This window comes from Leishmania mexicana, chromosome 30, assembly GCF_000234665.1.
Source record: "Leishmania mexicana MHOM/GT/2001/U1103 complete genome, chromosome 30".
NCBI classification, from domain to species: Eukaryota; Euglenozoa; class Kinetoplastea; order Trypanosomatida; family Trypanosomatidae; genus Leishmania; species Leishmania mexicana.
In genome coordinates this window covers 260657-287402 of record NC_018334.1, presented here as the reverse complement: position 1 = coordinate 287402, position 26746 = coordinate 260657, and the positions used below count along the sequence as shown (strand labels likewise).

The 26746-nt window shown below is 58.5% G+C and overlaps 7 protein-coding genes across 7 annotated transcripts; all 7 read left to right on the top strand.

Moving 5' to 3' along the window:
* Window positions 1-2931: 2931 nt before the first annotated feature.
* LMXM_30_0740 (conserved hypothetical protein) lies at window positions 2932-3927 on the top strand (the record flags this gene model as incomplete). Its single annotated transcript, XM_003877547.1, has 1 exon — window positions 2932-3927. The coding sequence occupies one exon, from the start codon at window positions 2932-2934 to the stop codon at window positions 3925-3927; it is 996 nt and encodes a 331-aa protein (XP_003877596.1).
* A 1108-nt stretch (window positions 3928-5035) lies between these two features.
* On the top strand, window positions 5036-5317 carry LMXM_30_0730 (hypothetical protein, unknown function; the record flags this gene model as incomplete). The annotated part of the gene is made up of 1 exon (XM_003877546.1): window positions 5036-5317. One exon carries the CDS (start codon window positions 5036-5038, stop codon window positions 5315-5317), a length of 282 nt encoding a protein of 93 aa, XP_003877595.1.
* Window positions 5318-7397: 2080 nt separating this feature from the next.
* Window positions 7398-10313, top strand: LMXM_30_0720 (conserved hypothetical protein; the record flags this gene model as incomplete). Its single annotated transcript, XM_003877545.1, has 1 exon — window positions 7398-10313. The coding sequence occupies one exon, from the start codon at window positions 7398-7400 to the stop codon at window positions 10311-10313; it is 2916 nt and encodes a 971-aa protein (XP_003877594.1).
* Window positions 10314-14928: 4615 nt separating this feature from the next.
* Window positions 14929-15318, top strand: LMXM_30_0710 (hypothetical protein, unknown function; the record flags this gene model as incomplete). Its single annotated transcript, XM_003877544.1, has 1 exon — window positions 14929-15318. One exon carries the CDS (start codon window positions 14929-14931, stop codon window positions 15316-15318), a length of 390 nt encoding a protein of 129 aa, XP_003877593.1.
* A 4910-nt stretch (window positions 15319-20228) lies between these two features.
* Window positions 20229-22886, top strand: LMXM_30_0700 (metallo-peptidase, Clan MA(E), Family M41; the record flags this gene model as incomplete). Its single annotated transcript, XM_003877543.1, has 1 exon — window positions 20229-22886. The coding sequence occupies one exon, from the start codon at window positions 20229-20231 to the stop codon at window positions 22884-22886; it is 2658 nt and encodes an 885-aa protein (XP_003877592.1).
* Window positions 22887-23531: 645 nt separating this feature from the next.
* On the top strand, window positions 23532-24974 carry LMXM_30_0690 (conserved hypothetical protein; the record flags this gene model as incomplete). Its single annotated transcript, XM_003877542.1, has 1 exon — window positions 23532-24974. The coding sequence occupies one exon, from the start codon at window positions 23532-23534 to the stop codon at window positions 24972-24974; it is 1443 nt and encodes a 480-aa protein (XP_003877591.1).
* Window positions 24975-25790: 816 nt separating this feature from the next.
* Window positions 25791-26639, top strand: LMXM_30_0680 (conserved hypothetical protein; the record flags this gene model as incomplete). Its single annotated transcript, XM_003877541.1, has 1 exon — window positions 25791-26639. The coding sequence occupies one exon, from the start codon at window positions 25791-25793 to the stop codon at window positions 26637-26639; it is 849 nt and encodes a 282-aa protein (XP_003877590.1).
* Window positions 26640-26746: the final 107 nt, after the last annotated feature.

Genomic DNA, 26746 nt, shown 5'->3' with positions numbered 1-26746 from the left:
TCGAGCCACCAGCGAAGGCGAAGTCGACAGAGAGGGCAGGCGGGCGATAGGGCCTAACATTGGCGTCGGCATGTTGCTCCTTTATGCGTGCGTGGCACGTTCAGCTCTATTGTCCACCGCGGTCTCTCTACGCAGTGCAATCCGCGTCATGGAAGCGCCATCACATTACCTGGATGTTTCTGCTGCTTCATCCTAGAGACGATCTCTACCGGAGGGAGAGGGGAGAGGTGAGAGGGGGAGCTGCACTCCCCGACAGTCCAATCTCGGCCGTGTTGCTTGTTGCGTGCTGTCACAAAGGCAATGAGGCTTTTTTGTACGCCGCTGCTCGTTGCCAGTGTTGTTCGTTATCGGCTTCCCCAGTCTCTCACTGCCTGACATGCTCGCACGTTGCATCAGTGCTCGGTACTTCCCCTCCCCTTTTGTGCGACGCGCTTTGTTCCCCTCGCCTCGTCCACCTTCACCGCTCATTTATCTCTTTGGCTTCGTGATCCTCTCTGAGCTGTGGTTGTCTTGTGTCCTCTGCGCACCGATCTCATGTGCACCCTTCGCGGCGTACGGTGCAGTGCTCACCTTTGTGCAGCCATCCTCCTCGGCAAATCGCCATCCTCTCTCATTTTTTCTTGCTGTCCGCTGACTGCCAATCCGCAAACGAATCCGGAGAATGACGGATCACTCGCACATAGTCAATGGGAATGGAGGCTGCATGAGTTTCCTTTTGGTGTTGGCCGACTCGGCATACTCTCGCCTTTGGGACAACCGCCCCTCCCTCACCGACCCACCCACCCACACACACCAGCAGGAAAAGGCGGCATCTTGCTCGGTGGGCATGTGCACCAAATGATGGACTCCCTGTCTCCACTACCGCATCACACGGTCGCAGGGGGAGATGCCTTTGTTTTTTTTTATGGTTGGCTTACTTCCCTGTTCTCCCTCTCCTCCCATGCATCGTTTTCTCACTCGTGCATCAAGCCCCACCCCTCCGTCTCATGGGTTAGGGCTAGCTCCGTGCGGAGCAGGTGATGCTAGCCGACACGCTCTCCTTTACTTACAACTTACTTGGTGCCCTCGACAACACGGCCGCAGAGTCCATCAACTACCACAACAAGTACGTGGCCGCCCTCGACAAAGTCATGCGGTGTTTTACTGAGTAACGCAGATGGCCATGGGGGAAGCGCGGCGACTCCTTTTGGTACTGGTGGTGCCGCCGCGGTGGCACCGACGTGTGCGACAATTGGCAGGCTTTCGAGTGTGTTCACAGCGTGGAAGAGCTCCCCAGAGCGACATCATAGCAGAGAGTATATCCCAGCCGCTTCGGTCACGAGCACCGTGGTGAAGCGGAACGTAAAGGGGAAAGAATAGACCTCAGTTAATCTCGAGACGACGGCGAAGCGGTGTGCGAGGGTGACGTCGACGTTTCGGCGGTGCAAGGTACCCGAGAATAGGCCAATGTGCCAGCCACAACATCGGTTGTAGTAGGAAGAGGACCCGCTCACTGGGAAAGCAGCGCTGGGCCACCGCGGTGGTGGAGGGTATACAATGATGACTTTTTGGTGGGTCAGAAAACTCTCCGCACTGGCGCACAGCCCGAAAGCCGACTTTACACGGTTCAGTACCATCACGGCGAACAGGCGCGGCGACCGGGCGCTCAACCAGCACTGCAGATGACTAAACCGTCAGACTCCACCTACTGCGACTCCGCAGTCTCCATCGATCCAGCAGCAGTGGTCACGAAAACCTCCATCGAGGCTGCCGCTACCTCACCTCGACATCCAGAAGCTAGAAGTTATCACTCCCTCGGCGCCGCTGCTTGACGTGCTTCTCCTCTTCTCAGGACAACTCGATTGGTAGCCTCGTCGCTGCCACTCCAAAGAACGTGAGACGCAGTCGTGCGCACCGTGTCAAAAGGGGACACGACGACGGTAGGTTCAGAGGTGGCCTACTCATGCGGGTGGCTCGAGTGTTCTTCGGTGCTCGAAGTGGTGTGGGTGTGACTGTTCTGTCTCACACACGTGGCTGGAGTTGCCTGTGCCGTTCACAGCCGAGGGACGCTCGTTTCAGTGCGCCTCTCTTCGTTCTTCGCCGGATGTGTCCCTTCCGCAGACACACCGCATCTGCCTCGGTGAGCAGGGCCGCATCACTGCTCGGCATTCTTACGAATGCCCTCGCGCATGTTTTTTTTTGCTTTGTGTGTCGCGCGGTAGTCGCGTCTTGCATCTGTTCGCCCTTGCCTCTTCACGCCCCCCACCCCACTGCCCGCTTTCCTTTGTTGCTTTACCGCCGCCTGCTTCGCTGTCGTGCTGCCCATGCTGACGTGCACGGAGGATATGGACACGCTCCCTACGTCTCGTCAACTCAGCAGGGAGCGTTTCTCTACAAGACAACCTCGAGTAGCGAATCGGGCATGGAGAGAATGCGCCGTCGCGAAGGCGTGGGCATTTGCATGTGCTAGCGGCAGCGCGCGGCCTGGCTGCAGGAGACTCACATCTCTGATCGCCCCTGCACACGTTGCCAACCGCACCTTTTTTTTTGGATTGTGCGCAGCACCGCGCCGAGGACATCCCTGTGTCAAGGGCCAGTGGACGGCACGTGTTGTGTTGATGCAGTAGGAACACCACCCAGCTGGGGCAGATGCTCTCTTTTCATCTGGCGGCCAAACTCCACTCTCCCCTCCCCCACCCTCCCGCCCTCTCTCCCTACACCAAATCAGCGTGTACCGCTGACGCGCCAAGACTGCTGGTCAGCAATCCGATACACACATCAAAACTGAGCAACACCCCACACGCTGGTGTGCTTATGCTGTCGACTGCCACTTTTGCCCACCACTGCCGGAACAACTACAGACGACGCGATCCTTTATCGTCATCGCTCCGCTTGCGCCGCCTGCCTCTCTTGCCCACCGGATAAAAGGGAACGACACAGAAGCGAGCGCCAATGGACGAGAAGCAGTCCTTCTTCGTAGAGAGCTCGGATGGGCGCAAGTTCAAGATGGTCATCCGCGGCGATCTGGGCAAGCTCAGCGTCGCCAAGATTCGCCGCTACCTGAAGTCCTACGGTGTATCAGAGAAGCAGCTCCTGCTTGCCGGCAACCGTGTGCTGGAGGATACCATGCTGGGTGAGCAGTTTGGCTTGGAGAACGAAGGCGTGCTGCAGCTACGGGATCCGACCACGATGCAACATTTAGCACCTGCCGCTGTCCCATCCACCGCACCGCAGCAGCAGCTGCACATCATCTCTTCTTCGCCCACTGCACAGAGCAGAGCCCAGCTCCATCAGAAACCGCAACTGTCGTACGGGCCACAGTCGGCGTGGCGTGAGACGCAGTATGAGCCCACCACGCACGACGCCCGGCAGATGGAGCGTGTGATAGAGCAGTTGCAGCGGCAGGTGGAGGCGGCAGAGGCCCGCAACGCGGACCTGGAGCACCAGCTGGCACAGGCAGCCAAGTCATCAGGAGCATATCCACCTCGCGGCGGAGCTGGTAGTGCGCTAAGAATGAGCGAGTCCAGTGACTTGGACGGGCTGCAAGTGGCGAAGGAGAGTCTGAAGATATTGGCGCAGAAGCTGGGGGTCTCGCTGCAGTTTGACAAGAATCTCACGTGTGTAGTCGGGACAGACGCGGACTTCTCCATCTTGCTTACCTACGACCCCGCGACCGAGCGGCTGTACATTTACTCGTCGCTTCTCACGGAACTACCAGACCACCCGCCGCTGCGCATGAAGCTGTACGAGGTGCTTCTCGAGGGGTCGCTGCTAGGTCGCGAGGTCTGCGGCGGCGGCGTCGGTCTGTCGACGCAGAACAACGTTGTCGTGCTCACAACGTCTCTTCCGGTGCGTCACTGTGGTCCGGAGGCACTTTGTGAGGTGATGCCGCTCTTTGTCGAGACACTTGTGCGCTGGCGCAGTCTTATCGACGAGCTCTTGCGGTAGTCAAGTAAAGGCACATGTTGCAGGATAGAAGGACATGCGTGTGTGTGGGAGGGGGGGGGTAATCACTGGAGGCGCATGCGAGCACCTATGCGCTCCGAGAGCACCCCGGGGTACCGGCCTTCGCCGACGAGAGGGATTTCTGACGGGCCCTGAATACTCTTCTGAGTACGTGAGGGGAAGGCGAGAGAGTGGGGAAGGGGTCTCTGGGCCGCGTTTTTGCTGCGTTTCGAGTGTAGAGCACCGTTTTTCTCCCTTCTCACAGCAGCGTCGTCCTTCTCCCCTGTGAATGAGGTGTTGGGGCCTACTCGTCTCCGTGTCGCTTCTTTCTTTTTTTTGTTCTCATCGTGCGCGCGTTGCGACTTCTGTGATGATTGCCAGAGCGCTGCCATTGATAGATCACCCTCCACCCACTTCATTCTCCACCGGGCGGATGCAATGTGTTCTTACAGCGACTGAGGGCGAATTCCTTCGCTCGTCATGGAAGGAGGCGGCAAACTACCCGTCATGCAGTCAGGTGTACCGGTGTGTGCGGGTTTATACTCCTTCTACTCCGCATGTGCCGCACCCCCTTCACCAAACGCTCTGCAGCTTGGTCGCTTTGTAGCTCCCCTATTCACTCGATTTCTATCCGTCCCTTCCCCGTCCCTTCATCGTTCCACGGCCACTTCGGATCCTCGTGGTTTCTCCGACCACATTTTCTCTCCCTGTCTCCCCTGGTACATCATCCCCCGTCTCTCTGTCTTTCTCCCAATTTTGCGCGATCCCCGCGTCCGTAGGCCGCAGTGGTAGACCACCGCCCATACTCCATCCAGGACCGTGCCCAATCGATTTTGTCTCTCCACCCTCACGAGTAGAGCATCGAAGTACGCACAATTGATTCTGAATACGAAGCAAGCACGGAAAAGGTGGAGAGACCTCGACACGCACCATCAAGGCAGCACCTTTCCGCACCGTCACACACTACTGCACAGAAGCTGTGTGTTGCCCTTAGTCCTGTGACCTCTTTTACCGCATCTCCTCATCGCTGACTGTGTATTCGTTTTTCTTCCTGATCAGCACTCCCTATTGGCCCCGCCCGCTATCACCTCCGTCGCCATCGTAGCACACAATGAGTAGCATCGCGTTTTGTGTACCTGCCGCACTGCAGCTTGTGATGCCTCCCTGCACACAAGTGTCGCAGAACGTGCCGTTCGCTGACATCGTCAGCAACTACCCAGGTCAGCGTGGCGTGTTTACCGAAGTGAAAAAGGCATCCCTTGTCTGTCTCCATGAGTCGCTGACGTTGGAGCAGTCTATTCTTGCGCACGAGGCAGACAAGGAGCCCGAGAACGATGCAGACGGAATTTTCTCGAAGCCGCTTGTGTGTACGTGGCGCGGCGCTACCGCTTGAACCAAGTTGATGCCCCTTACAACAGCGGTGAACATGCACCAGTTTCAAAGAAGTGAGGAAGGGAGAGGGGGCGCGGCGCAGCGGCGCCGTTTCCTCGCTCTGCGTGTGCCCAGCTCCTTTGCTTTTCTTTTCGTCGCCATAGAGACACCCATAGGCGTCCCTCGTTGTCTTCCCCCTTCGACGCTTCCCTTTCCGGTGGCGTATCGTCCTCTGTGTGTTTGTGTGTTGTGCGCCTCATTTCCTCTCCTCTTCACCCCCCCCCTCGCGTTGTTCTGTCGGCTGTTGGAAAGGGTGTGTACAGAGGGGGTGTGGGAGGCGGGGTGCGGGGGGTTGGTCGGGATCCCCCTGTGCTGTGCAGCCTCCGTCACTGCGCCTGTTCTCTCCTCTGTGGCTGTGAAGGACGGCACCGAAAGTGATGTCGGACAGCGGCGCCAACACCGACACGCCTCACATACAAGTGAGGCCGGTGCTTCCTTTTCTCGTGTCGCTTGTCGTTGTCTCACGACCACGACGTCCGCACAAGGAACGGGGAAAGCATTGTCTCTCGCTCTGTGTGTGTGTGTGTGTGGTGCCGCATGACACTGTCCTGTGCCGTCGACGGGCAAAGAGGAGGAGGAGGAGGGGAGAAGAAGGGCAGGAGGGCTACACATCACAGCAGCGGCCGGAGGCTGGAGCGTATTCGCTTCTGCTGCTTTGTTTTGTCAGAATCCATTCTTTTTTCTCGCGTCCTTTTTTTGGCTTTTATTTCTTCCTCACGCGCTCCTTGTCGTTTCTCTGTATGTGTTCGGACGATGTGTGGGAGGGGCTGGGCGGCGGCAAGGACGGTGGACAGCGCAATTCGCACACGCAGACACTTCCGCTTACACGTCCCGCGCGCACTTTCTGAACGACAGAGATCGTGTCCCGTCAAGGGAGGTGTTGACTCGTGTATCTTGGTGGCACGGCGGTGTGGCCATGTGCGTCTCGGGGTTTGTCGCCTCCCCTGGTCGCGTCGTTACTGTATCCATTCCTGTTTCTCATATACATATATAAATATATATTTGTGTGTATTACATCGCTTTCTTTCGCTTTGTGCGTTGGGCATGTTGTACTCCCTTCCCCCTCCCTTCCGTCTCTTCCCACACCATAGAACATGTGCTCACCATGCGTCGCCTGTGCACAAGCACGTTCGGTGACGCGTCAAGATAAATTGGATCAGTGTACTCTCTTGTGTTGTTGGCGTCCAAGGCGTTTCAAACGAGCCGCCTGTAAATCGGTGCGTTGCGTGAGCAATGTGGGCATTCCCATGCGCACGCATCTCGCCGACAAGAACGTTGCATGGCCTGGCGTCTGCTTTTTTTTTGAGACGAGATGCGAGGTGAACGTGTTTCGTCATTCGCGAGGCCATCTGCAGCATCGTGGTCGACTATGCCCGGGCCGGTGAAGTGAGTGAAAATAACCGTGCAGGGTAGGCAGACTCTCGTCCCCTATCTTCCTCTTGAGAGCATGGCCGAGGTGGCTTCAGCGACTCTGTCGAGATCTGTCGTTCACTCGAGTAAAAACAGTAACGGGGACAACGCCAGCGCAGTACAGAGGTCTGAATCTATCCTCTTCGTAGCTGTCCTATTTGCGAGAAGTTCGGTGATACTTGGAGCGAGAACATACCGCTCATAAGGTGCCGCGGACAAGACAACTCACCGAAGCGCATGACATCTTCTCTACATGAGATGTCGTCATCCCTGGGTCTCACTTGCACATCGACTCCACTTCTCCTCTTTGTGCGTGTCATCGCGCTGCACATGTGTGCTGGTATCTGGCACCCTCTACATACGCTCACCTTCATCGTTGGCTCTCCCTGACCGTCGCCCTTTCCCTTTTCCCCCAATCGTCCCTCTGGTGGTTCCGCAAATACGAATGGAAATCCGATGACGCATGCGACAACGAAGCCGTTCCTTCCCAGCTATCCGCAAAGCACATAACCCCAGCGGACCTCTACGGTCTCACCACCTCCGGTGACTGAGCAACGATCGTGCCTCCACAGAGTTTACCCGGAGTCTGAAACCCCTGTCAACGTGCCCTTACGCTGCCTGGTACGCGCGTCATGTCGAACGCTCACCCTCAGAAGCAACCCAGCACGAAGAGAGATGTCGCGCAGACGACCCCATGTCCGCCAGGCACACTCCCGCTCCGCGTGTCGTTTGCGGTCTCAAAGCCGGAGGACCGAAAACGAGCAAACAGCAATCGAACGGCGTCGCAGCAGTACGAGCTGTCTTTCATCGCTACCGAAATGCACCTGGGCGAGCCCCTCGAGAGACTCGTCGCGCCGCGCTCACCTCTTTACCCACCGAACATAATTTCCTTGATGAACCGCGACACAGATACCTCAGGAGGTGAAGACGGGCCCATCACCGTCGGCATCCCAGACCACAACGGAAAAACGAGTGCAAAGCATGGCGATTGCCGGAAGACAACGGAACCAGACGCAGCAAAGGGTGCTCTTCTCATATACCCCACGAAGATCGACAACCTGCGGCGCTTCCGCATCCTCTTCGCCGGTGTGATTCTCTCCATCAGTAGCTCCACACAGGGGGTCCACTCCATATTTGCCGTGCTCCTCCTTCAGCAGGCGTACCAGTTCAGCGTACGAGAAATGACGGTCGTCTACCTCAGCGGCGTCTCCGCTGGCTTGTTCGCCCTCCCTTTCGGTGCGCTGTACGACTGGTTCGGGCCACGCGTGGTGGTGGCGCTCGGCAGCATCATCGCGGCGCTCGGCCACCTGCTCTTTGCCCTCACCTTTGGTGGCCACATTCCGCATACGGTGGTCAACTGCGCCATCTTCTACGCCGTGATCTGCTGGGGCTGCTACGCACTCAACGTGGCCATTCTGCCCGCGGTGCTGACGCACATGCCGCGCGACCGCGGCCAGCCGACGGGGCTGCTGCAGACGTTCTCGGGACTCGGCACATCCCTTTTTGCGTGCCTGTTCCGCGGCTTCTTCAAGAACAACTTCGAGAACTTCATGTGGTTCATGTTCGCGTTGACGCTGGCCGCCGGCGCTGGTGGCGCGTGGTACCTGGAAGACGCGCCGTACGTGGTAAACCGGTGGCGGCAGCGCGGCGTCACGCCGCGCGAGCAGCTGCGCGCGTACCTCATCCGAAACCGCTACATGTCGCAGCTCGTGCCGAAGCGGCGCTACGCCATCATGGCGGTCATCCTCGTGCTGCTGAACTTCTATCTGACCATCCAGACCGTGTCCGTGGCGTACCTCGCCGCCGACATCACACCCGGCAAACTGCGCGGCATCGCGATAGGTGCCATCGCGATTGCGCTGCTGATTCTTGTGCTTGTGGTGCCGCTGGACAGCATTGACGGACTGTCGGAGCAGGACAAGCAGGTGATCGCCGCGGCGAAGGCGAAGGAGGAGGCGCTGCTCGTCATGCAAGAGGAACGCTATCGCCAGCGGCACCTCCAAGCGCGCCAAGCACAATGTCACCGCAACGAGACGCGACAACAAGAAGGCGGACAGCGGTGCCACTGCCCTGATGAGGGAGGAGAGAACCAACCAGCGGATCAGGAGCCGTCAGTGGGGGGGTGGCTCAAGGACGACAGAGACAGTGGCATGGACGCACCTGAGCACGGCGCCCAGAGGGCTGCGCAGCCGTCGCTGCGCTTGGACGGTGATATCGGCGCGGATTCGAGCGTGGAGAAGAGCTCCCCAATCGATGTTGCGGTGCCTGGTGGACCCGTTAGCGCCGGCTCACCCCCAACGCCTCATCACCGAGGGGGGCTCTTGTCGGAGTCTCTCGGACTGCCGCTGTACGAGCTCACAGGGCCGGAGCGGCCGCTCATCACCGTCTACATGCACGAAGAGGAGGACTTGGAGGGAGAGCAGCCGCACTCGCACTCCATTCACCCCCAGGAGCTGGTACAGCTGCACGCTTCGAACGGCTCTACTGGCGCCGCGCATCAATACCATCGCTTTGAGTCGAAGCAGAACAGCGCGGAGAACTCCTTCACCGTACACCTCCGAGGCGACTACAACAGTCTGCAGGCCTCAGGTGCTCCCAGTCCTAGCACTCGCTCCGACCCTGCGCACGTGGAACTCCGACCTACTGCTTTGTCCACGTACAGCAACCCGCGAGTCGAGACGATCACGCTGTGCGGCGAGGTGTACGTTGTGCCGGTGTACCAGACTACGTTCCTCCAGAGCCTCACCTATCCTGACCTGTGGCTCATCTTCTACACCACGCTCTGTGTCTGGGGCGTCGGTCTTGTGATGACCAGCAACTGGAACATCCAGATTATGGTCAAGGCACGCTACGGCGCCATGGAGCCGAAGCACTACGTCCTCTTCGCCTCCATGGCCGGCGTTTCCGTGGCGGGCGGCCGCGTCTTTCTCGGCATCTACGAGCGTATGCTCCAGGTGCTGCGCGAGCGCGCCGGCACCGTCATTGTTCCCACCCTCATCTACCCCATTGCGTCCGTCGGGCTGTTCGTTGGCACGCTTTTCTGGATCGCGCTGCCCGGTGAGCAGGTGCTCATCCTGGCCTACATGATCGGCGCGTTTTTCTACGGCATGAGCACGAGTGCCACCTTCTACGTGCTGGGCACCGTCTTCGACCGAGACATGGGCATGCACTATGGGTTCTGCTACATTGGTGCTGGTGTCGGTTTCGTGCTGTGCTACTGGTGCGCGTGGTACCTCACCTACGAGCGCGAAGCGTCGCCGAAGACGTTGGGCTACTGTGTTGGCGAGCGCCGCTGCATGAACCGCGCCGTTGGCGTCTACCTCGCCCTCGCCTTCTCCTCCATCGCTTCTTCCTACCTTGTGCACCGCCGCTACTCGAAGCTGGTGCGCGGCAAGCTGGCGCAGCGCCGTGTGATTGTTCCGCGTATCAAGCAGCTTCTTGTGGCGTGTGGATGCTTTGGGAACGGCGATGAGGTGAAGGGGAGTGTGAGCGCGTGTACCACTGGTGCTGCAGAGACTAAGGGGAAGAAGGCGCAGTTACAGGGTTAATCGAAGTCCGTCAGCGATGCGAACTATCGGGACGGTGATCGCGTCTACGGGCGGCACAGGGGAGGGGGGGGGTCTTTCGAGGGGGGAGGGGCAGTTGCCTTCGGTGTCTTGTCCACGAATGTGTTCTCTGGCGGGCATGCGGAGGCTGGCGTCGTTGGCCCGTTTGTCTCCTTTCTTGTGAGGTGTTCTCTTCGTTTGGATTTCACGTGTAATGGCTGCGCATCGGGCACCGAGATGCGTAGGCCAGCGGGGCGCGGTCGCGGGTGTTTGAGTGCGGGACTGTATCTCGTTTCTGAGCGCACGCAGACCGCGACGCACGCACTTTTGCGGCCCAAGCGGTACCTTGGCTCGTGCTTCTTCCGTGGGTATCAACTCTTTCTCTCTCTCTGTGTCTCCCTCCACCCATGCGGTATGATTTCTCCTGCGTGCTGCTCACTTGGTCCCCCGTAAAGTAACAGTTCTGTTAACGGCAGCAAAAGAAAAGAAGGCAGACGCGCGCACGCTCGATTTTCCGCGACGTTCGGTGCATCGGCGCGTGCTGCGAGCGTGTCTGTTCTATATATATATATTGTTTGGTGCTTTCGCTGGGTGCCTATCCGTCCTGCGATATCTTATTTTTCCTGTTACACGTGTTGTGCGAACGAACTCTGAGGAGGAGCTGTGGGGCAGGGGTAAGGAGGAGAGAGGAGGGGCTCCAAATGCAGATGGAGCGCGTAGCGCATGCACCGCTCATGGGGCAGTGTAGTCGTATCGTTCCTCCTCCTCCATCTATTCTCCACTCGAACGGTGTGCTTGTCTCTCGGATTGCCTCCACAGCGAATTCGGCGAAGGCGACGGCACGTCTACTGTTTTGGCCCCCTCATCGTTCCATGATGGCGCACCGCGTGTGCTCTTGTCCGACGTTCGGTGACTCGTCCACTCGCTGCGCACTTGATGAGCACGTCTACGTTTGTCCCTGATTGGGCCGCTGGCGAAAACCGTCGCGTTCCTCTGCTCACTCCCTCTGCGCTGCCGTGGCTGCTGTAGTCTCTCTCCCCTCCCCTGCTTCTCCCTGTTCGACCCCGACGTCTCACATTGCCCTTTTGCGTTCTTTTTTCCCCCTGATGCGCTGCAGATGTGCGGGAGGCACGCGTGCCTTGGACACAGAAGGAGAGGAGGGAGGACGAGATTTAATCATGCCTGCGCTGTCGTCTCTCTCCCTATACATGCTATGTTTCCTTTGCTTGCTGTTGTTTGTCCGGTCTGACGGGCTGTGAAGACGTGCAGCAGGGGAGGGGGGCTTGATGCGGAATCGACGTCGTCAGCCGCCCATCGACTGGAGTACGAGAAACAGAGGTACGCCCACTTACACATAATATTGACTCAGCTGCAGGGAAAAAGGCGCGATGCAACGGACGAGGACGACGTGTATGTGCCTGTTCGTAGGTGCTGTTGCATGGTATGTGCTGCTTCTGCCTTTTGTCACGGGGAATGCTCGACCTTTCTCTCTGCGGGGACTGTCAAGGTATACGGCAGCCACTGGTGCCCGGCAGGCGGGTTCAACGGCGGTGGTGGCCTGCGCCGCAGCACCGGCGCATCGTTTGGTGCCTTTTTCTTTATCTCCTTTTCTTTTGCTATTATAACCCCATTCTCAGCGAATGGGCGACGGCGGGGACTCGACAGAGAGAATAATCCCGACCCCGCCGCATTGTTTTCTCGTAACGCTGGCTGACCATCAGACCGGCTTTGTATCATGAACCCGAGCCCTCCGACACGCCAAGTGGGCGTCTTCTTTTTTTTTTCTACCAGCGCAGAATGACGCTGTGGGGCCTCTCCCTTCTCTATGTATGGCAAGCATTACCTCCTCCGCTTCTCCTTGGGTTGCCTTCCTTCTCTCCCCCGTGGTTTTTTTTTGTTTGCTCTCTCTGTCCCTCCCTCCCTCCCCCCTCCATCACTATCTCACCAGGCAGCGTCCGTGCACGAGCACGTGGGTCAGGTCGAACGTCTCCACGGTGACATCGCTGGCATCGGGGGCCGTCTTTCCATAGAAAAGGAAGGAGGTCTCTCGGTGCGGCTCATTTTGGGGGGAAAAGGGGGTGGGGGAAGGTAGGAAAAGTGTATGTTGGCCAGTCATGGGACCTGCCCTTTCTTGTGCTCTCATATATTCGTCGCTTTTCCCTTTTGCTGACGCCCTCTCTCCTCCCTCTTCTCCCCTTCCCTGCCAGAGCTGGTGCCTTCCGTTCACCGCTTCAGTAGCGTGCGCCGCCGCTCTGCATGTGTGCGTGATTGCCTATGCGGCCATGTGTACATGTATAAAGATTTTTTTCTTCGTGCTCCTTCTTTTTAGGGTACGGCTGCCAGTGCAGCTGTGCATGTGCCAACGGCGTAAGGGTCTCGTTACTCCCCCGCTTCCGTACCGAACTTGTCTGAGCGGAATCAAACATCCCCAATCCACAGAAGGCATCGTCTGCGCAACAACAAAGACTCCAGTCGTGCGATACCGGCATACCTTTTTCTGTGTTGTTGCTGTTGTTTCGCGCGTCCGAATCGGGCGCTGCAGCTCCCCGAGCTGGCAAGTGACATCACGGAGAGATGGACTTGTGGTATCGCATGGCTACCCCAGCGAAGTAGGATGGATTGTGTGCTGGCCGTCCACGGTGTCTGACACTCCTTATCCCTCTCAGTGACTCCCTCTGTCTTTTCTCATTTTTGTGGCCTTTCTCTGACGGCTCCCCATCATACCCACCCTTCATACCTCCGCCGACATCCTCTTTCGTGATAGGAGGCAGGTGTGCCCCCCCTCCATCCATGCCGCCCTCCTGCGTCACTACCGCTTGCTCTTATATGGAGAGCTCTCACACACGCCACTAGCGTAGCGAAGCACATCTTCCATCTCAGGGTATTCGGTGTAGTGGTCGCACCAGAATCTTGACTCTCGGTTATGCGTCTCTCGTGCTCTGTGCGCCGCGGTTCACTTGGTGCTCGCGCACCCGACCACGTTCTGCGAGAGCTTCTCTAATCTTGACCTGTGGCTCCTCTTCTACACTACGCTCTGCGTCTGGGCTAGTGGTGATTCTGGTGAGACAGCAGCTGTCTTTAGAGCGATCGCTCCCGGACCTGCGTGGTATGAACAGTTTTTGCAGCCTACCTACGCAGGGAACGTCTGCTGTGCTCTGGGCGCTCGCCTGGCATTCTCTTTTCCCACGTGCATGCACTAATGTGTTCTCCTTTTGGTGCTCCTGGTCCCAAAGAGCTGTCATTGCGGTCGTGAAAAACGCTGGCTAATGACTGATGCCTTTATCTGCGGCAGCTCCTCTACTGGCGGTGGGAAGGGGCAACTGTCCTATCTCTGCAGTTGTGAAGTGCGCTCTCCAGCGGCTCATTTCTGCCTCGTCGTGACGTGCTTCTGTATGTTTCCGTGTGCGCTGCGCGGGGGGCGCATCGTTTCCCTGTTCTCTTCTGAGGTGGTACGTCAACACTCTGAATGCGGTTAATATGCGTCTATTTATGTCGTCGTGTGCGGGTGTAGACGTGTGGACCCGGCACCGCCACGGTGTCCCTTATCGTTTTCCTTTTCGCGTGGTGGTCGTGGTGTGGTGATGGGGTGTGTCGCATCGGTCCCACCCACTCATCCTTTAAGAAGGCAAGTGCTCTACAGCTCTTCAGCATCTATGTGTTGGTAGGGCGCCCACCAACAGGAATCATCTCTGAGGTGGCCGTGCACGTTTTTCTCTTCGGCCGCACAGCAGTGTGGTTTGTATGCCTCCCTCGCTTTTGTGTCTCCATCTTCAACGGCGTGTACGCTAGCACGCGTCTTTTGTAGGTGAGTCATGATACACCGTGTAGTGGTCTCTCTCTGTTTTTCTCTCGTCGTCACGGACTCGGTACTCAAGGTCTCTGCTTGCGCGTCTCCGTGCCGGCGTCTCCGGACAAGATGGGCCGTTACTTATCTTTCCTTCCCCCACCCTTGCCCCCATTCGGGGGAAACGACAGCCCTTCGTGTAGCAGCAGAGGCGCTCTCCATTCGAATGGGGAGGAGGCGAACACGTCCCTCGCCGTAACTCAGCTTGCTTCATGTCTCCACCACTGTTGCCCACCGCATGCCCTCCTTCACTTTCTTCTCTCGCTTCTACTATTTTCTTCTTCTGTATCGGGCGGCCCTTTTCCTGGCGCCGCGTACTCGAACACGCGCCTCGCACACTGACGTATGCCTCTGCTGTGCAGCATCTCTGCAGCACTGTAGGTGGCGCACCTAGCAGGGCAGCTATCATTGAGAAAAGACACGCGCGAACTCTTGCTTCATCCTCCGCCTCACTGCGCCTCACGCAAGCTGTAGCGCAGACGCGCACCGTGCTTGGCCGTATTATTCTGCCTTCCCTCTCCCTCCTTCTTTGCCGGCTCCTGCACAGGCAGGCGCGTGTATACACTCGCACCCCGAAGCGTGAGGAATATTATTATTATTTTGTTGTTACGTCTCCTTCTCCGTAGGCAGTCTCAGGCGGAGCGGCGCCCTCACGCACACGTGTTTTTGTGTCATACCCGGCAAGCAGGTGCTGCCTTCGCTGCTCCCCCGCCGCTTCTTTTGTTTTCTCTCTCTCTCCCCTTTTCGTTCGTCTCGGGTCGCAGCCGGGAAGACATGATGGAAGGCAGTGCGTCGGAGGTACCCGTACACAGCGGCATGACGATGGCGTTGCAGGAGAAACCGCCGCTGGATTTGGTTTCGCACGCCTCTGAGGTGTCCTGCCTCACCATCAATGACAACTACGACATGTGGAATGCGTCCATGTACCCCAACCTCAACAGCGGCTTTGATGCTAGTCTCACGAGCGCCATCACACCCGATGCCACCGCTGCCCGTTTTGCATCAGCGAAGAGTCAGCAGCGGAAACAACAGCTCTCGTACCAGATGATGACGCTGCCGGCACGCAATGAGCAGGCGACGAGTGACATGGACTCGGAAGTTGTTCTCTGGGATCGACCACCAACACAGGAAGTGCTCACTCCGCCCGCCACTTCGGGTCTGTAGCCTACGTCACCTGAAGTGAAAGTCACACACAGAAGCAGCGGCGGCATCACAGACGTGGAGGAGATGTGCGACGACTGGTGTATCAAGGGTCGACTGCATGCACTGTCAACTCGTAGCAGCGCAAGCCTCACCAGTTCATCCCCTAAAAGCATCGCCACAGGCGCGCAGGCCAACTCGACAGAGTTGCCACTGTGAGCCAGAGGTTACGTGGCCTCTGCTTTGCGAAGGTGTGAGGTCAAGCGACATTGAGTCGGGTTTGCGCGCCTAACTCTGCAGCCACGCGTACCTCTGTTGTTGTTGTTGCGTCTGCGTTTGTTTTCCACCGTTTCGGCGTGTACGGGGGCCCGCCGTTTGGTCCCTCACAACTTTCTGCTGCGCCGTGCATGCCTTATCCAAGAAATGCACACACGCGGACGTGCTCTTTCCTGAACGCGCGCCGTGCAACGATCCCTGGAACACAGCGCAGCGTGTTAGCGCTGGTGGACCGTCGTCCTTTAACTCCCATGCAGTGCCCCTTTTACGGGCGACACGCCCCCCTCCTCCTCCTTTTTTTTAGTTCTGTTGTGCACTGCACCCCTCTCACAGATGTACACACCCGCTATGAGCCCGCCTGAACAGGGCATTACCCGGCGTTTTTTTTTGTTTGCAAGGGAGATGATAGGATTTTCTGTCGCTAGACAGAGCGGTGCGCTGGCTCCCGTTGTTGATGAGGGGAGATATGATGGAAAGCAGGCAAGGACTGCAACGGCCTTGAAAAGCCCCATCACTGGAATCCGGAACTCCGTGCTCGTCGTTCGCACCCACCCACACGCACGTGCTCCCTTATTTTGTCCCCTCCAGACACGCATGGCTCGCCTTCTCCTCCCCTTCCACGTGGATCTCTTCTGGGCCCCGCCCACCACGTCATATGTCAAAACGAAGCCGCCAAAGGTCTGGAGGTGTTCCCCAGACATTCATAAAGTATATGGGCCGCAGCCCTCCCCTCTCCCCCTCCCCCTCTCCTCTCCTACCTCTCCACCCCTTCGATGATCAGCTGATACCCTTGAAAAACCTTTTCTTCCTCCCTCCCCCTGTGTGTTGGGGGACACGTCTGTGTACGCTGACCCTCTCGGATCCCTCTTCTACTTCCTTGCCCATTTCTGTAGAACAAGCCTCCAACGTAGGCGTTTTATAGTCGCCGTTTTACGAGTTTTGTTGTGGGCGGTCTTTCCTTCGCTCCACTGCCTCTGCTTGGTTGTCGAGTACCGCGCATACAGATGCGTGGCGCTCTTTGGGTGTGTGTAGTGATTTATTCACTCCACACTCGCGTGATATCCTGCGCCAGCAGCTGTGGCAGGGATTCACGATACCTCTTTGCGTGCTTCCTCTGACATGGCGGGACACGAATATTCAACGGAGAGCTACTGTGTGCATGTTCTGTTTCTATCGCACTCACTCGGCCACGGCCACCCCTCACCCCTTACCCGTCCCTCTTCACACCCTCGATGGCTTTTTTTTCCGGCCGGCTATCCTGTATCTTGTCGTTGAAAAGACGCTTTACTCTTTAGTGTCTTTCATGCAGTGCGTGTGCGTGTGTACGTGTGCGTTAGCGGTGGTCGTATGCAGTTCACGCTCCCCTTTTTGTTGTCGTCGCGCTTCCGCAACCTACTCGCGCCTCTGTTGCCTCATTCCTCTGCTGCCGTCGTCTTCCTTCCCCATACGCCCGTCTGTTAGCTGGTTGACTTGGGTATTGCGTTCTCGGGTGTACCTGCAGTGGTGTGGCGCCTGTCGCGGTGACATCGCACCTCTTCCCTCCTCCCCTACGCCCTCTCCCTGTCCCCCCCCCCTCTCCTCCTCTTTGCTGTTTTGCTTCTTTCTTTTCGCTCTCGTCTTCGTTGTGATTTCTCGTCTCTCCCCAGCGCCTGACAGTGAACCCGATCGGAGAGCCCCCTTTCGAATGCTTGCACGCGACCTATGACGCTGTGCCAAGCGAGGGCCGCGTGTGCGTACGTCTGTGCGCGCGTGTGTACGGGGGCGCGACTGTCCATGGAGGGGCGCTGAGGAGTTTTCATATCCGTACATACAATGGCGAGAGCGTGCGCCCGTGTGTGTCATGCCTCACTCTCCCCTCTTTTGCGCCATCCTCACTTTCTTTTTTATTTGGGTTATGTTCATCTCCATCACTCCCTCTCTCTCTCCCCCTCTCTGAACTTATGTAAACGTTGATGGCATTTGGCTGTAACTGGACTGCTCTTGCTCACCACAGTGGGACGCACAAGACAAGACGACGACCAACAACGGTCCAGTGCACTCGCACACACCGAGACACGTCTGTGTGCTAGCAGCAGGAACAGGGGTGCTCCAAGATAAGCTTGCCTCCTCGTCGTTTGAGCTCATCTCGCCATGGGTTTTTTTTTGATCCACGGCGAGATGACATCTTTGCATCTCCGTCTCTCTCCCCCTCTTCAGATAACGAGCCCAGTCTACGTTGTCTTACTCTCAGTGCCCAACCCCACCTCCTCCATCTCTTCCCTCCGTGGACCCTTACTCAGCGACTGCAAAGGCTGGATCTCGGCAGCGCAAGGCCAGACACGCGCTGCGGCTCTTTCCCCCCTTACGCTCCACTATCCACTCCTATTCGACTTTTTTTTTCTGGTGTCACTCGCCCTCGTCCCTCACATGCGTCAGACAAGCCCACCGTCTTTCTCTCCATCAGCCTACGCGCCGTTGACTTCTTCCTGAAGTCAGCGGTCCTTGCTGTGACGACTGAACGCCGCTCCTGCGGTATGCCTTTCTGTCTCCCCCCACTCTCGCTCTCTCCTTCGGCGACTCATCGATTCGATTATCCTTCTGGGCTCTCTTCTTCCCTTTGCGCTGCTATGTCTTACGTGGTGCCGTACTCCCAGACCGTGCACTTCACCTTTCGCGCACGCCACGGCCTCTGCCATAGTCTCCAGCACGTCATGTGCAGTGCATTGAAGAACTTGAGCCAACGCTGAGAGCCCTTTGACGGCGACCCCGCAGCACTTGGTACGATGCCAGGCCATCCTCAGCGCTCTGCAGAGCACCATTGGCATGAGCACTGCCATGCAAAGCTGCACTGCTGAGGAGTTGTAGGCGATGACGCTTACGGTGAGCACAGGTGACCACCCCACCACTTCGCAGGCCGACTTTCCCAAGTCGCACATTGGCCTTCCTTCCAGCCTCTACAACCCCTCGGAGACTTCACATGAGAAGACGGCCGAGTCCTTGGAGCCGCCCGGGACGGAGCTGCTCGCGAGTGTGCTCAGCGCCACGCAGTTGACCGACCTGGGCGCAGTGCACGGCATGAAAGTTGGCTTTCCGCGGGCTAGTGTTGAGCTGAGAAATGCCGAGAAGGAGCTCCCGTACACCCCGTACAGAAGGATATCGGCGCCGGCAGAAGCGGCAAAGCAGAAGCCCTGGCTCAGAAAGATGGTGTGCGGAGGGTGAGCGAAGGGTTACACCACAGTGTGCTTAAGGCCACCAACGTGACTACGGAAGGGCTTGCAGGAGGGGCGAGAGGAACGGCGTTGTGAGGAGGGCGGGGCGCTCTTCATACGGCAGTGTTTTTTCGTCGTGCGCCAGTGTCTTCGTTTCACCGCACGTATCGTCGTGATGCGCGTCTTCGCTCAGCTACTCTGGTTGATTCGGTTGCTCCGCAGCACGTCAACTCCGCACTCGGACGTGCTGGCGAGCGTGCACAGCCGCTCACTCTGCGTTACGTCTTATTTTTTTCTGTAGCGGTGCCTCCGTCACTCTGCCTCTGCCGTATGCCTGCGAAGGAAGGTGATCTGCGGTGGCGTACACGTACACTTTTTCTGGGTTATGCGTGATGGAATGGACACTTGCGGAGGGCAGGGAAGAAACGTCGTGGCGCCAACATGCGGAGGCTGGCATGCACCTGGGAAAGGAAAAGCGACGTGCTCAAAGTGTGGAACACCTTCTTTTTGTCCATGTGCCACTGCGCCGATGCCGTTGTTGAATCTCTCTTGTCTCCTTCCCTATCCTTATCTCGCCTCTTGTACTGTCGAGCTCGTGATGGTTATCATGTGCGCGAGCAGACGTGATAGCGTGACCGGAAGAAGCTGGCTTTGTTTTGCCTGCTTGTAGAGGAACGCAACGCCTTGAAAGCTCTGTAGCGGGTAGGGGAAGCGGCGAGGTGCAATGACGAAGGAAGCCCGGTGCAAGAGTACGCTGCTAGCCCGAGTACCCGAAGCAAGTGAGAGAGCAGCAACATGCCCTCTCACAACGATGACCCGGTGTGGAGCTGCTGTTCACGTGCAATCACTGGCATGGCTGATCCCCTTCCGCCTCTGTGCTGGAACCCACGCGGTGCGCGCTGCCCCGCCCCGTGGATCCCTTTGCTCTGCTGTTTTTTGACCGTCACCCTCGCCTATGCTGCCTCACCCGCACCGTCTCTCTTTGCATTCAACAGCGCACTGCCAACGGCTCCCTCTACACACACACACAAAGAAGCCCTACGACGTTGGGCGTGCGTAATCTAATTGGGAGGCACGCCCCAACTGCTTCAGCATCTCGTCAGAGGCGCCATCAGCCCTCGTTGCCGGACAACATAATCGCAGTCGCACTCAGTGTCTGCCTGTCTCCCCTTTTTAAGAGGTAAAAGTGCCGGCGTCTCTTCGTTGCTCTTCCACTTGTCTGGACCCCACTCTCTCTCTTCCTCAGTCAGTTCCTCCCAGATGTTCTCACGCCGTTATCGAGGTCCTGTCCCGGTTATCGGTGCCAGCGCACATGCCGCGCACCAGCCGTCTGCGCTCTGCAGGGCAACACGCGCCATGTCTCGCATTTCAGCTAGCTCCTTCTCTTCTGCCGCCGCGGCCCCCAGCGCGTCAGCAGCTCCTCAGGCAGTTTCTGCCCCGCACAGGGCATGGGCGCAGCGATGGGCGACAATGCAGTCACTCGCAGCTATGACGCCAAGCTACCTCTCGACCGCGCTCCAGTCCCGCTACACACGTGTGCCTGTCACCGGAACACAGCCAGCGCAGACCCCTCGCACACCAACTTCACTCTCAGACGTAATGGCGACCATTCGCCGTCTCTCCTATGCGGACCGGCTGCATCTCCATATCGGTGCGCCTCTTCATGTCGAAGACGTCTCTGCAAGCGTGGAAGGCAGCCAGAAGCTCACCGCTCTCTTCCAAACGCTTCGTCAGCGACCCATCGGCAGCGCCTCGAACACGGCTCGTCATATGAGGGGCGTGCTCTTGAGCAAGGACGGCGGCCGCCGTGGCGGAGAAAACGGCAAAGGCGAGGAGGAGGAGGTGGCGGATGAGGGGGAGGATAAGCCCGAGGACTGGATTGTGCCACGCACATGCCTCTTTGTGCTCATCATGATCGCCATCACGGTGGTGTTGTATCAACTGGCGCGGCCGAGCGGCACCCATACGGGATGGGCCTCGTTGAACAAGCGCGCTGGTGAGATCAAGGAGGCAGTGCTGTACGAGAACTACCTGCAGGTGTACATGGACGACGCCAAGGTGTACTTGGGGCTTGTGAACGACCACGACACGCAGAGTCACATGGACGAGCTGGCGGATAACTACCGCGCCGCTCGGCAGCAGGTCTGGAAGTCGGAGCATCAGCAGAGCGAGAAAACGACCCCCGCAGACGGTGAAAAGCACGAGCATGGTAGCAAGCTGCCCACGGCCGCCGACAAGCCCGCGGAGCTGGAGTTGACCATGAAGGGGCGCCCTTTTTCCGAGACGGCACTCATCGGCGTCGGCGCGTTTGCCTGGGTTGTGCCCTTTATCTTCTTTCCGGTGTTTGTCATGTTCCTTTCTCAGTATATTGGCAAGTCGATGAGCTACGCGGTGGAGGCGACGAAGGGGAAGACGAAGGCGAAGGAGATGATCTTCCGCGTCGAGACGGCGTCGAACACGCGCTTCCGCGACATTGCAGGGATGAAGGAGCCAAAGAAGGAGATCACCGAGATTGTGGACTTCCTGCGCCACCCGGAGCGGTACACAAAGCTCGGTGCCAAGATCCCGACCGGCGCCATCCTGCTCGGGCCCCCCGGCACTGGAAAGACGCTACTCGCGAAAGCTGTGGCGGGAGAGAGCGGGGTCGGCTTCATCCCGGCGATCGGCTCTGACTTCGTTGAGCTCTACGTGGGCATGGGTGCACTGCGGGTGCGGCAGCTGTTCAAGGAGGCGCGCAAGCAGCGCTGCATCATCTACATTGACGAAATTGATGCAATAGGCCTGAAGCGGCAAGGAGCCGGCCACGGCGAAAAGCAAGAGCAGGAGCAGACCCTAAACGAGCTACTCACTCAGCTGGACGGTTTCAGCACCGGGCGACGCGGCGATGTGATGGTGCTCGCCTCCAGCAACGTGGCGCAGGAGGCGCTGGACCCGGCCCTCATCCGCCCCGGCCGGTTTGACCGCATCATCCACGTCGACACACCAGTCATCTCCGAGCGCATCGACATCTTCAAGGTCCACCTCAGCAAACTGAAGCTCACCTCCGACAACACGTGCGGCGACCCTTCTGCGGCGACGACAGCAACGACTGAAGCAGCGGATGGGGCAGCAGGAGGCGTTGATGCTCCAACTGCGCCGCCATTAGCGTCGCCGGCTTCCACGGAGACGAGTCTCGTTCTGTCGCAGGTGAAGACGGAGGAGCACGAGACCGAGGAGGAGCTCAAACGAAAGGATGACACGATCGCAGGAGTGTCGACGGAGGCCAAAGGAATCTCATCAGACAGCCCCAGCAGCAACAACAGCGCTTACGAGTTCGACTTTCGCTCCCTTCTCATACAGAAGTCTGAGAGGGAGCGGAGGTTGATTGATGCGTACGCGCAGCGCATGAGCAACCTCTGCCCCGGCTTCGTTGGTGCTGACATCGCGAATGTCTGCAACGAAGGTGCCATCCTCGCCGCGCGGGAGGGGGCCGACCACGTGAACATCAGCCACCTCGAGCGTTCCATTGACCGCGTGCTCGCCGGAATTGAGCACCGCAGCCGTGTGCTCTCGGATTTCGAAAAGAACGTCGTTGCGCACCACGAGGCGGGTCACGCCGTGGCTGGCTGGTTCCTCCACCGCGCCGATCCGCTGATGAAGGTGTCCATCGTCCCACGCGGCGGATCGGCGCTGGGCTACGCGCAGTATCTGCCGAACGAGAACTTTACACGCACGGCGAAAGAGATTCGCGACTCGATCAGCGTGACGCTCGGCGGGCGAGCGGCTGAGCAGATCTTCTTCAACCACCTCTCCACTGGCGCCTCAGACGACCTCCGCAAGGTGGCCAAAATGGCCTATCAGTACGTCTCGTCTTTCGCCCCCGGCTCCGTGTATCCACCGCCTGGCAGCAACAGCACGCGCTTGGTAAAGCCGTTTGGCGTGGACAAGGCGAATGATTTTGATCGGCGTGCGAAAGCCCTCGTGGACGAGGTCTACGCTGACACGCTGGCATTGCTGACGAAGCACAAGGACGACATGAAGAAGCTGGCTGACCATCTTCTGAAACATGAGCTGCTCACCTACGCGGACGTCGTGCACTACCTCGGCGAGCGCACCACTCGGCAGACCGACAGAAAGAAGGGCGTCTAGCCGGACAACCAATGCGGATACTGTGTGTGGGGGGTGGAGAGGCTGGCCGGTGGTCAGCGGTCAAGATGGCGAGGATGTGGGACCGTCGGATACGCTGGCGCAGTGGTTTGTGCTTTGGTGGCGCATGCTGCAGCGTTTGGGGGCCTTTGGGGCGGGGTGTGAGACGATAACGTTGTGGTCGCACGATTTGAGCGTACTGTGGACGTCGGCGCGTCCGGCTGTTCGCCTGTTGGACACAGAACAAGGAAAGCATCACAAAGGTTGCTGTGAAAAGGTCCACTGCCGAGAACTACTGGCAGCACAGAACGAATCCGGATAGAGGCAGCCGAGGTGCCGCTCGACAAACCACAGATCATGCGCCAATATTCTATGCAAGACCGCTACAGTGGCCTCGGCAGGTGCGATTGCACGTGCCTTTGACTCTCCCTCTCTCTATTCGCCGATGGACTATGGGTGTTGGTGGTGGTGTTTCCTTGATGGAGTCACACTATACGCGCACAGGTGAGAGAGAGGGGTACTTGTCTTCCTCACCGCCTTCACCCACACTACATGGCCTTTCGACTCTCGCTCCCGTATTCTTGCATATATAATAGGTACAGATAATTTGTTGCTGCACGCACACACATACTCAGACGCACAGCCGCCATGTCACAGCCGTACAGCGCCGTGGCAGACGCGACGGGCGAGGCGTACGTGGATATTCGAGTGTGCGACCTCCTCGTCCAGCAGGGCAACATGCCAAAGGGGCTGAACAGCGACTTCCAGATTGACGGGCTGTACGTGGTGCTTCGTTGCCAAGAGGAAGTGCGCCGTACCAGCTGTCTGTGGTCCTCTCCGCCTGAAGCATCTGCAACGGAGCTGCAAAGCTCAACCATGCAGCCTGGCGCTCCCGCAGGTGCGTACGAGGAGCAGAATGAAGATGATCTAGTGTGGAACGAGATGTTCCGCTTTGTTGTCCCCCCAGCGCTGCCACTCAGCTCTCTTGCCACCTCACCGCGTGGTCCGCACTCTCCGCCCTCTGCTGGCGGAGGAGGCCCTCATGAAGGATTCTGTGCCCCCTACACCTCTCCACTTCACCTAAGCGGCAGTGCCAGTGGCGCTGGTGGTGGACTGCGTGACATACCCGGTGGCATCGCACTGCCCATGTCCACGGCAGCATCCGGTGGAATGAGGGGGGCTGGCAGTAGCAGTTTTCCTGTCTCCTACACACCACAGCCTTCCTCCCTTGCCATCTCGACCCCTCCACTACACAGCACGGTCGCCCAACAGCAGCCCTCAGGGAGCGGCAATGGCCCAAGAGCCACTGAGGCCGAGGAGAGCAACACTACTCTCTTCTACCCCGCCATTGAGCTTGAACTGTGGCGTAGCGCTCCGCTCTCAGAGAATCTGCTGGCCCGGTACACGTACCATGTTCCAATGGAGCTGATGCAAGGCGGGTATGCCCTCAGCAACCTCGATGCAGTGGTGGAGCGAGTGGTTCTGCTGCGCACCAAGGAGGCGTCGAGCATCATGGGCAACCTCTACGGATGGAGCGGGCATCGGCTCAGCTTGCGGCTGCGGGTGCAAGCGGTGGGCCTGGCACCCCTGATGGCAGCATGGTCGCCCCAGCAAGGCAGCAAGGCAACGATGACCGCGGCGAACGAGATCGGCAGCGCCGCTTACCCGGTGACCTTCCCAACGGGCATGCTGGGTAACACCGTGACCAGTGCGCCTCCGTACGCGGCAGCGGGCGTCTACGGTGCACCCCTGGGCACGCTGAATCCGGTACTGGTAAATCTCCTTGCCCCACTGGGTGTGCCCACTGGGGGAGGCGGTGCGGGACACCTGGCACCTACTATGACGATGCCTGGAGGCATGGGTGGCGACAACCTGTACAACCCTGGCCAGCTGCCTTTATACTCGATGTTCCCTCCCGTACCGGAAGCCGCCGCTAACGTTGGGGGGAGAATGTTTCACCCTCATCTGCCCGGGATGTTGCCAGCGACTCCACAGTCCTCTGGCCAAGGCATTCTTGGCGATGGCGTATTGATGTGGCCGTCAAGCACCACCCAGCCGACTGTGTACCCTCCGTATCGGCTGCCAGGGTAAAGAGAGCAGAAGCCCAAAGACGGGGTCCGAGGGATGGTTGTGGAGGATGAGTGCGAGCCTGTCGGCTTTCGGACGCAGAAGAAGCGTCGCTTACAACGGCGAAGGGGGAGGGGGAGGGCGTGTTCCGCGGATCCCCATGCACCTCTCTCCTCCCGCACTCTTGTCGGGCTCGCTCATTTGGTGGTGATGGTGCAGGCACTGCTGAACCCTTGCAACTCGCCCGCTCCTTGTGGCATGCGCACCGTTCTCCTTTTCTGGAGGGCTACACTGCCCCTCATGAAGCGGGGGGTGGGGGACACCTCAACTGAGTGCGTGGTATCTCAGGGCCCATTGCACCACCACCCACTCTTTGTGTGGGAGGAACCCAAAACAGCACCCCTCTTCCCTTCCCGATCCCTCTGCCAAATGCTGAGCCACTTCTGGAGGTGGCAGGCCCAGGTGCCTACGACGCGGGGAAGTGAGAGCGATGTATCGCTACGGATGCCGGCGGCCAGGTCCTGGATAGCGTTTCCTCGAAGTGACCTGCAACCATGCACACGCTTGCGCCGTCCATCGGATTGGGCAAAGTTACAACGTGACTCGAGCGCATCCCTCCCCCCCACCCAACCACACATTAGCTGGTGGGCCGGTGCCACCTCGAGAAGTGATGCACGAGGTGGCGTCTCTTTCAATCTTCTCTTGCCTCCATACTCTGTATCTCTGCTCTCCACGGCTTGCTACATGTGCGTGACGGCGTAGTCTTTGTCTCCGACGGCGCACCTGTCACTCTCCTCAGGAATCTTCTATCTCGTCGACACCCCTCTCTCACCACCGAATATGGGCAAGGTGGAGGTGACGGTGTGTGCAGCACGAAAGCTGCACGATTGCCAGCTGATTGGCCTGCCAGACCCCTTTGTGCGACTCGTCATGGGCGACAAGAAGTACAAGACGCAGGTGGTGAAGAACAGCCTCGACCCGGAGTGGAACGAAACGTTTCGCTTTCACATCCCGGACGAAATAAGCACGCAGATTCGGCTGGAGGTGTGGAACAAGTGCACGTACAACGATGATCTCATGGGCTACTACATGCTATCCCTCGGTGGTCTGACAAAGGGCATTGTGAAGGACAAGTGGTACATACTAGAAAAGTCCAAGACGCAGGCAGAGCTACACGTGCGCTTGTTGGCAGTCGACTTTGGTGCGCTTCCCAAGCAGGAGGAACTGTGGATGGTGACAACGGACAGCAACCGCGATCCGGTAAAGCGCGCAATCGAGGACGGCACGTGGCGTCCAGGGCAGAAGACCGCCCCGCCGCAGCCTCAGCAGCAGGCGTACGCGTTGCCTGCTCTCGTCCCGCAGCAGCAACCACAGAACCTAGGACTGCAATGCGTCGCTACCCCGCCACAACAAGCTCAGTATGTTCCCCAGCTGCCGATACAGTACGTGCCTCCGACGCAAGTTCAGTATATTCCGCAGCCGCAGCCAGTGCAGTACGTCCAGCAGCAACCGCCTCAGGGCTACTATCAGCCGTGCCCGCCTCTGCCGCAGCCCAGCTACTACCTGCCTGGTCCCTTTCCACCGCTGCAGTCTAACCACTACCAGCAAGCGCCAGTGCCGAACCAGCAGGTGTACTACACGCAGCCGCCTCCACAGTGCTACGCGCCGCAGCCGCCGTACCAGTACTAGGCGAAAGCAGTAGCCACGGGTGAAGGTTCTAATACCGTTAAATCGCTACCGATTACGTGTGGCGGAGAAAGACAGAGAGAGACAGATGCACACAACGGGTGAGGAGT